The sequence below is a fragment of the Ruditapes philippinarum genome, unplaced genomic scaffold (genome assembly GCF_026571515.1).
Source record: "Ruditapes philippinarum isolate M1 unplaced genomic scaffold, ASM2657151v2 ctg1600_1_1_1_1, whole genome shotgun sequence".
Lineage (NCBI taxonomy): Eukaryota > Metazoa > Mollusca > Bivalvia > Venerida > Veneridae > Ruditapes > Ruditapes philippinarum.
Genome location: NW_026853845.1, coordinates 221,016 through 231,835, shown reverse-complemented (window position 1 = coordinate 231,835; position 10,820 = coordinate 221,016). Strand labels below are relative to the sequence as shown.

At 29.7% G+C, this 10,820-nt stretch overlaps 1 protein-coding gene across 1 annotated transcript; it reads right to left on the bottom strand.

Moving 5' to 3' along the window:
- Positions 1–268: 268 nt before the first annotated feature.
- LOC132738158 (feeding circuit activating peptides-like) lies at positions 269–10,412 on the bottom strand. The gene is made up of 4 exons (XM_060725615.1): positions 10,132–10,412; positions 3,137–3,274; positions 2,094–2,169; positions 269–1,862 (listed from the first exon to the last, which is right to left on the bottom strand). The coding sequence occupies exons 1-4, from the start codon at positions 10,201–10,203 to the stop codon at positions 1,120–1,122; spliced, it is 1,029 nt and encodes a 342-aa protein (XP_060581598.1). The 5' UTR covers positions 10,204–10,412; the 3' UTR covers positions 269–1,119.
- Positions 10,413–10,820: the final 408 nt, after the last annotated feature.

Genomic DNA, 10,820 nt, shown 5'->3' with positions numbered 1-10,820 from the left:
TTTCCCCCAGTTAAAACGTCTGTTAAAAGCATTTGGGATTTTAAACATCACGCTTCAAATGAGAAAAAACTATATTTGAAGAAAAAAAAAACAAAAAATTTTAGCGGGCTCTGGGAAAATAAAAATGTGCGCCTGCTATTTGGGGGAATAAATGCCCCCACAAATTTCCCAAAATTTTTAAAACATTAGATTTTTTAATTACAGGGAAAAAAGTTTTAAAAACTGACGGCTTGTTTTGGGATAAAACTGTTTGGGGTCCTTTAAATTTCAAAAACCCCATTTTTAAAGGAAATGCTTGCGGACTCAATTATTTCCTAGATCCACTCAACTAGATTCAATCCCAAGTGTATAATGATGATTTCAAAATTACTAAGCAAGAATTGTCATCAAAAATGTTGAGAGGTGTATTTTTATCTGCATATTTCGATCAGGGGTAAAGTGTGAAATTGACATGGAAGGAAAATCTCTGTATGCATGTTTTCTCTCTATAGTCCGACTGCTAACAAAATGTAATTAAGATGAAAAGAAAACGCTCGTCATTTGTTTACAGGTTGTTAATTGGAATAATTAGGTTTCAAAACATTTTTATCCACTACCCTTGTTATACCTGTCTATGTCTACAAACACGTTGACAATAATCGAGTTATTCTCTCAAAATGATCTTATGTGATAAAAAAAGAAATAAAAAAAATCATTGATCTCATTCTTTTAAATATGATGATGTTTTTTTTTTTCAGTAATGAATAGATTTTATGCAGCTGTTCTTTAGAAGATGAATACAATTATAAACATCTCTACCTTTAATTTTGTAAAACTGCATGGCCATGTATGTATATTATATATGTGGCAACTCTAGTGTACCATAATTAACATTTTAACAATAAAGATACATGACTGTGATCTTGTAGAAAACATTCAATATATGACATATTATTTAATATCTTACATATACATGTATTATAAAGAAATACCTATGAATAGATTGATAGTATGTTACTGCTTTTGCATTAAATCTTTATAGCTGTATACATTTAAGCTAAATTAATATCACATCATTTAAAACATGTATTGGTTTTATTTCTCACATTGACTGTAAAAATACTTTGATCTCTTTCAGGTTTATTGTTCCAGTGCAACGTCCTTATTTTCTTCAATTTCTTTTCCGACATCTTCCCCTTCGCTCCTTTTATAACGATGTATACCAAATCCTCCGAGAGAGTCCAGCTCACGTTTTTCATAATCATTATTACTATCACTTCTTTTAAAACCATACACATTTGCTCCACCGAGTGAGCTAAGTGTGCGTTTATATGCGTTATGTATATTAGTGCCACCTAGCGACGATAATGCTCTCTTGTTGCCACCATTGTGAATATTAGAACCGCCGAGCGAGCTTAAAAAGCGTTTGTAACCGCTATGCAAATTTACTCCTCCGAGATTGTCAAATCTGCGCTTGTAAAGGTTACCGCCTCCAAGTGAAGACAAATAACGCTTATCCATATTTCTTTTGTTTCCTCCGTGAATGTTACCTCCACCAAGAGACGAGAAGTATCTTTTGTAGGGATGGACAAAGCTACCACCTAGTGTATCTAAAGCTCGTTTGTATCCATGTATATTTGTTCCTCCGAGAGACGATATGAAGCGTTTATAACCGCCATGTAGATTTACTCCACCAAGTGTGTCAAACCCTCTCTTGTATCCATGTAATTGCATATTACCAAGTGTATCAAGAGCGCGTTTATAGCCATGAATTTGCATATTACCAAGAGTGTCAAATGATCTCTTCTCTTCTGCATCATTTTCAGAGCTTTCAACATCTTCTTTCATATCAGATACCACACCATTTCCATCAGAATAGAATTCTATTTGCAACAAATAATACGTGTTTAACTTTTGGCACTTTATTGAAAATAATCATATAAGCTAGAATGTTCTACATCCTTCCGAAAAAGGAAAACAATATCAATATAACAGTTATATATTCAAATTTTGAAAAAGAAATAATGAGCAATTTATATAAAATGTTTTACTGAGCAATATGCTTTAGATGATGTTACTAATAAGAAAAAGATCGTTTGAATTCGGTAACAAACCTTCATAGTCTCTTGGCATACGGTAGTCGTAAATATAAGTGCCCCCTAACGTGTCAAGCTGCCTTTCTTTGTCATACTGAAACGATATTTATTAAGTTTATTGTAGCGAAAACCTTCAACATGATTAGAGTCATCCAAACCTGCCACTAGTCTATAAGTACCTAATTTTTGTTTTCTGACATTGAATCGATTAAGGTCATCTTACTGTAATGCTTCCCGACAAAAAATTCTCAGAATGTTAGAATTCTTTTGGCGGGAAAGCATAGAAAGGATAGAATAGACAGTTACAAATTGAAACAGGAAAAATATATTATGTGCACGAATAAGACAAGTTATTTCTACAAAATTTAACTTCGTACATAGAAATGGTTTGCAAGGTGTTTTAAAAAAAAAAGGTTACAGCAGTTAAATAATCGGAATACCACATATCACGATCATTCATTTTTGTGTTCTCCTTTCTTTCTTTTTTTACGATGCAGCAATAGTACAGCTTTTTATATGTATATAGTGTTAAATTACTTTTATATGTATAAAATGTAAAATTACTTTTATATGTATAAAGTGTAAAATTACTTTTATATGTATAAAGTTTAAAATTACTTTTATATGTATAAAGTGTAAAATTACTTTTATATGTATAAAGCGTAAAATTACTTTTATATGTATAAAGTGTAAAATTACTTTCATATGTATAAAATGTATAAATACTTTTATATGTATAAAATGTATGACAACTTTTTTAAATTTACAAAGTGCATTATTACTTTTTATGTATAAATTGTATAATTACTTTTATATGTATAAATTGTACAATTACATTTAGAAATAATGCTTCCATAAATAAAAGTACAAAACAAGCAAAGAATGTATTATATAAATAATGATAATTCCGGTTCTTAACTTTATTCATAAAAATAGTTTTTTCTTCTTCAGTGTTACATGCCATTTCTGCAAATATTAAAAAAGGGGTTTTATTTTATTTATATTTTCTAATAATAGTTAACTTAATAATAATGTTAAAATGGCGTATTGAACTATGTTACCTTTTCGTCGTCTTCTCGTCTTTGAATTGTGGATACTGGTGGACCATGTGACGCCATTAGGCCCCAGTCCCAAATCTTATATGGTCTAGGCGTTGTTGCTAAGGACTGAATAGCTTCACTTTGCACATAGTTTCGTTTCTGATAAAGACACAAGGACACCATGTGTTAACAAAATACTATTACATGTGTATTGACTGAAAGACTTTACAATTTTATCGACACATATGACACATATGATTTTAATACAACGTAATGTCTGTAAAGACAATAGTTTAAACATATTTTATTCCTTTCAATTTTTACAATATGTACAATGCAAATATATAGAAAGAAAAATATATAAATACATTTTGAAAGAAAAAGGGTTGGACCACAAGTTCAAATAACATTAGTAAATCGGTCCGTCCCTAAAAGACAATATGATTGTCTTATATTCTAGTTGCATTAATATATTTAATATGACTAGCAATATATGAAGTATGAGTTGAAATAAATGAAAATAAAATAAAACTCGATAATTGCCGATGCTAAGTAAAATAAGTGTTCAAGATAAATATGATATTTATAATCAATATTTAAATCAGTGAAAAAGTATTGACGGCAATTATAGCCATCAGACGGTGCATTATCACGTTATAGCGTTCTTAACAAATATTTCGTTTACATTTCAAATAATAATATCTGGAATATTTATATGAAAGTGTTTAAACAGGCAGCTAACTAAATTACTTATTTCAAAATGTTTCACCAGTTAAGAATTTTATAATGATAAAACCAAACAACTTTTTCTTCTAAAAACCGGCCTTTTTCATTTTTTCAAAACAATCCCGACTCAGGTTTAATATTTAATGATATTGTTTTAATACTTTTACTTTTGCAGACGATATGACAATTATATATAGGCAAAAGATTTATTTGTTTCATCGATATTAGATTATTCATGTGAAATCTTGGGATATACTAAGTCTAAGGAACTAGAAAGAATACATTTCAAATTTTGTAAAAGGTTATTAAGAATTCAACCTAGCACTTGTAATGCTAGTGTATACGGCGAAGTGGGAAGATATCCCTTATATATTCATAGGTTTGTAAGGATAATAAAATACTGGATAAAATTGTAGACACTGATGACATAATCCTTAAGACAGTATATAATCAAGCTCTAGATGATAGCAACAATGGTCTTAAAAATTGGGTTTCTAATGTAAAAAGCTTTTGAATGATTAAGGATTTTCATATGTATTTGATAATGTTAATATTATTGACAAAAAATATTCTTATATGAATTTAGAAGTCGTGTTATTGATTCTTTGAAACAGGAATGGTACGCTACTTTAAAAAATAAATCTGTATTGTATATGTACAAAAATGTTAAATGTAGTTTTGAGTATGAATTTTATTTGGATATCTTGCCAAGATGTTTTAGATTTTATTTCTGTAGATTAAGAATGGGTAGTTTGTCTTTGAGAATAGAAACTCGCAGATATTCTAGAAATAGAATTGTTAGAGAAGAGTAGTTGTAATGCCTCATACATTGAAGATGAATTTCATTTTGTGTGTATATGTCGTTGTTATGCAGAGTTAAGAAAAAAATATTTGAAAATTAAATATACCAGAAACCCATCAGTTTATAAATTTCTACTTTTATTGAACACAAATAGTAAACATGAATTAATTCAGTTATCAAAATTTGTTAAAGAAGTACTTGCTTTGAGAAAGCCACTGTTAAATGTTGAGCGTTAAACATCATACTAGTAATTGCTCATTCTCCTCTTCGTATGTCTTTACTTTTTTTAATTCGTGGTATACACATTTCTTATTTAATTTTTTTCTTACTAGATAAATAAAGGTTTTGAAAAAGTCATGATTGCTGTTACCATTATATTGAAGTTATGCTTGTAATTATTATTGTATCATAGATTGTGTACATTGTACAAATCTTAATAAAGTATATGTCCTGTTCTGTTATTTATATAGATATATTATTTGGGTGTCTCATGTCAATAGTCAATAGAAAATTCGTTGAATAGAGACAATATCTGAGAATATATGCAACTTGAAACATAAAATTGTCAAATTGTTAAATATGTTTCTCTGTTTAAAGCAGCATGCCTTCAGATTCGAGTCTTTTAAAAAAATGTATTCAAAAATAACATATTGTATAGTGAACAAAGAAAGTAATTAACATATCGCTAAAGACAGTATTAATTTACGTTAATTATCAAACAAAGAGGTCAACATAGGTCAAAATAGCAATTTTGGCGTAAGCCATGGAATGGAAATATTGTGATAAATACGGCCGAATCAGTCTTTGGTCGCATATAACATATACATTATTATTCGAATCTGGATCCCTTAAGATATATTATAAAAAGTAGTACATTTTTCTCAAGTTTGGCGCACCTCTAGATATGCATTATATCTCAGGAAAGCCTTTATTTTCATTTTACAAGAGTCTCTGTTTTTGGTGTCCTGTTAAAATAGGGAAAACAAGAATCCGCAAAGAACGCCCTAACGTAAAATTATGATTGTTTCATGCTTGGTTTGATTGAGTTTGTTCGTGGACGGTACTGAAAATGCAAGTTACCGTGTATACCCCCTAGCACCGGACTATGCAAAAATCAACGTTTAATTATAATGGTAAAATTTGGAATTAAGTCACATCTGCAGATGTGTTTTACGGCAGATTGAAATTAACATGGATTGCGAGTGCTGTTCAAGTTATTCATTTGGCATTTTTCTTTACCATCTACTTCTTCTGTTGCTTTTTGGCAAAAACTATAGATATAGTGAGTAAGCTTTTTGTATGGAAGTCAAAATACTACTTCGCATACAGTTTGCTACTCCTACGAACAAATAAGTTTACGTTCGGCGTTACTAACGTCAGACAATAAACATCTACCATGATCTTAAACAATTATTTAAACATTCTTTAAAAATCAACTTTTCCCTTTCAAAGGAATGATTTTTCCAATTTTTGAGACATACTGTGACTTTACGGAAACACTGCCAGAGTCATTAACTTGTCTTTACTTTATTTGTTGACATTGCTTTGTGTCAAAAAGCAAGTTAATCTTTTGAATCGGTTTTGTCTTTATATTTCATATGGACATTCCCACAAGAATAAGCATTTTGCACAAACATCTTTCCATTAAAGTTATTGTAAAGCAACATTGTAACAAAACTAATATGATGGTATTTTATGATGTTGTTATCACACAGCAACAACAAAACGTTGCTTTTCCTCGACGACTACAACAACAATCTCATTAAATTAAATTCTGCTTTATTGTAGCAAGATCATGTGAATTCCTGTAGTAAAGAAGACATTAGCTTTTTTCTCCTAATCGTATAATGAGCATCGGTGTATTTTTCTTGGTGTTTATAAGTCTTTCATCAGGAATATTTTTAACATTATATTCATTTTAGCCTCAATATACAAGTACATGTGTCTCAGTCAAATGATCATTATTGATGCTATAACATACTCACAGTATATAAACAAATCCACTTTCTGTTATCGCAAGTAAGATACACGTTATACCACATGTATCTAGGCTCCCAAGTTAGATACAAGTGATCGGAAGTAGCTTGCGTTTTTACTCGCAAATCAGGGTAAACATTGAATTCTATAGACTCACAAGATAGGGTACAGTGATTTTGTTTATATACTTTGACGCTAAAAACTTAATACTCTAGTAGGTAGGTAGATTATTAAGTCTCGGGTTTCTTTCCTACGTTCATGACAATGTTACAATAAAAGAAAAGAAATTCTTACTGATAACATTCATTAAAACAAATTTATTCTTGAATGATTGACTGTTCAGAAGGGACCTCTCTGTAAGATAGATTACACAGTTTGTTTAACAACACAATTTAGACACGTGTCATTTGTAAGACAGTTTTGTTTCCTCGGGGATTGGCTAATTTGCTAGTTGACAGAAAAATGCTCTAAAATGCTACATGTTAAGACATTACATTGCTTACACGTTTTCTAATTAAATAGGCATCAGGCACAATGATTGACATGTAATGTCCACTTAACAGCGGATTTTATTCAGATGTAATGTTATCTTTCCTTATATGTTATACATAAACTACTTCGGTGAAAGTGTTGTTTTTTATTCATTATTATTATTGTTATATTGCTCATTTTGATAATTTTTAAACGTTAGAAAAGTAAGATGTGAAATAAAAGGTATTTGATTGATCAAATCTAATTTAAAATTGATGACAATTATTTATTTTCAAGATTTCTCAATGTGTCAGCGGTAAACACTGGGAAAAAGTGATCACTCGGGAAGAATAAAAACAACAACTAACATGAAAACTGAAGATACAAAATCGCTCACGCTCACAGTACCAGCTAGGTAACCCGAAGTTTCCTTGAGCAAGAAATTATGCACTCATTGCCCAGTACTGGCTGGTTCCAGGAAGAGATTCAAATTAGTATATGTACGATTATAGCTTCACAATTTAATTTAATTCATTCTGTATAAACGATGTAGCCGGTATATCTTATATTGCTTCCCTGCGCTTGCTTATATAAAATCTAACTTTATCATTATACAATTTATAGTAAACAGAAACGCTTCATCTTTAAACACGCGACTATATAAATAATAGTACAATTGTTATAGCACATTTTGTATTTATAATTCAAGCATTGAAATATGGTGAAAATGCCTTTTAAATTCAACATAAACATGTACCTATCTTAGAGAATATGATGATAAAGTAAAACAAATTTTCAGAATTAAACATTTTTGAAAAGAAATTGATACAAACATAGCACGATACTTATACATTGTTCTAAGGATAAAGAAATAAATATTAGAATATACAATAATTAAATGGCATCAATATTTAGTCTATAGATAACAAGCCTTATAATAGTTGTACGGTAGATATGGTGATTATGGAATGCATTAGTTGATGATAATAGTGATTGCCCATTAAGATAACAAACGGAAACTGGCAAGAAACGATTGCCGTTGAATGGGAATGTGAGAGGATGATGACTATTGTGGCAATCATGTAATGGAAGTATCAAATCAAATAATACAACATGCATCAATTGCAGACAAACATGATAACATTTCTTCTCGATTTTCATCCTAGTAAAACAAGTAAATTTACTGCAACATTTTATAAATTGAACCCTAAACCCATCTTACTTCATCAAAAAACAAAATCATTACATGAAAAGTGTTATTTGCTTTAATGTATTTGAATTTTATGGATTTATTTTGACCCAGCAATAACATGTATGATACTTTTCCATGGATCGCAATACATATTTGAAATATGTTGTAATAATGTACAGTAAAAAGCATTTAAAACTTTACAAATCTTTTTTTAATGTAATATCATATATCTATTCAATATCTCCAAAAACATGCGTTATTCATGAATAAATCAATAAATGAAATTTGTAATAAAATGAATAAGCTCAATCAAACAAAGCATGCGATATTTTCAAGTTGCTTTTTTATACGTTTTTTATGGTCTCTAATTTGAGTTGGTAATACAAATCATAACAACAGAGTCTAATGTATCTGTCAATGTTGATTTGCCTCTTACCCAAAGCAAATAAAAATAAACAGAGACAAGATATCTGAACGTTTGTAAGTTGATCTTAGACAGGTTAAGCCTTTAAAGTGAATTACTTTAATTGAAGGTGTATATAAAGTGACAATTACATAGTTTGCTTGTTTATTTAGCTCATTTTTATCGTTCAACTAAATCTTGCTAATTGCCTTTGAAAGTTCCCTTTGAACACTTCTGGTACAATTATTTGTAATCTTAGGTTAGAAGTACTCGGTACGTTATCTGCTTGGCTAATTGCTTAATAATTGACAAACACAAAATTCGCCTTAACTGCAGTAGCAGTATTGTCCAAATCACATTGATACTGTATCAGAAGTTCCACAATGGTATGTGTAAATGGTCATGGGTATTGTATTGACCAATATCTTGATAAACATAAAACTTGGCATAACATAACATTCAAATTGCCTTTCAATGGTCTCATCTGAACAAAATAGATACTATCAAAATGGACATTTTTGGATGACCATCTATCTATAAGCTGACTTGATACTTATTCCGATCGTTAAAATAGTTTAAAGGAACACTGGAAAAAAAGCAAATTGTGATGAATCTTTCACGACAAAAATATGAAATATTGAACATATCGTATTAGCTATGAATATAACATCGCGTGTTATATGTAAACCTTTCTTTCTAATTTTCTTAGTTTGTTTTAGAAGGTTAATAGGTTAATGCAATTTCTTAAAGGTAACTGCATATTTGTATTTCATATTTTTTCATGAAAATCAAATGAAATACAATGATAAAGTTGAAAATTGTAATTTTTTTAGGGATATTCTTTTTTTCATTTGTTACATATTATTAAACATCAGTTTCAGGTTACTCAAACATAATGTAACCGCCAAAGTTTTAAACAAAATGTAACCTCTAAAGTTTCAGCTAAAGTTTCAAACATAATATAACCTCAAACGTCTCGAAGCTTTTATTAAAAATTGTGTTGCTTCTATACATTGTTTATACCTTTGCCAGATAGAACATGAAGTTGTATGCATTTCCCCCCAGTTCATCGAAATATTCCTGCATGATTAATAATCAGTATTAAAGTTTATAAATTTGCGATACGTTACAAAACTTCAGTTAAAAGTATCGCTATTTTTTTATATAAAATATACAATATTTTTTTTAATTTTAATTTCTTTAGTTTAACAGTTTTATCTTAAATATTTACACTATATATAAATATTAGAAAGGCCGGGGAAAATCAAAATAAATAGATAAATAAATAAATAAAAAAATATGTATCCTTTAGATGGTTATTAGGGAATGATAGCAAAGGTTAAATTTTTATTTTCTTGAAAAGAAAACAAAAAAGATAAATAAATAATAAAAAAACGACAAAAAAAATCCTCTAACAAGAAATATACCAGTCACAGAATCCTTACCATTTGTTCGCTGCAATAAATTCCGTCCGTTACTATTATAAATACTGCTAAAACGTTAAATATGCACCTCATTGTCTGTAATATTTCTTGATAAAATATAATAAAATATAGAAATTTGTTATCAAGTTTGTTTAAATAATTTCAGTAAAATTTTGTTATGGCACTAACGGCGTTATTCGACACCTAAAATTTTCCGTAAAATATTTCGTTCCTTGACGTTAAACCATTTTCTCTAATAAAAGCCAATAGTGCGCTCACAGTGGTTATATATATAGCGGTGTGAGGGACGATGCTGGCACACCAATAAACCGTTCATTCGATGTTTAATAGCTGCTAGCCAGTTATAATGAACTATCGGCCTATGACAATGCAGTATACGCGTCCATTATTGATGCTTGTTACTCATTTATATTTACAGGCTAGTCCGTGACGACAACGCTAGAGGAGTTATTAACATGTGCCACATCGTGCAATACAATTAATCTGCACGTGCTACGTGTCCTGATAAGTGCACAGAAAAGTTACAGTTTATCGTGCCGTTAAAAGGTTAATTTGCCGAACATAGATAGCAGAACATTGATTGAATATCAGTATTATCTAATCACATTGGTGACATTATCAATCAAGCAGAAATGTATCATGCACGCGTTACTTATCTTATCTATATTATACTTACTATGAAAAATCAC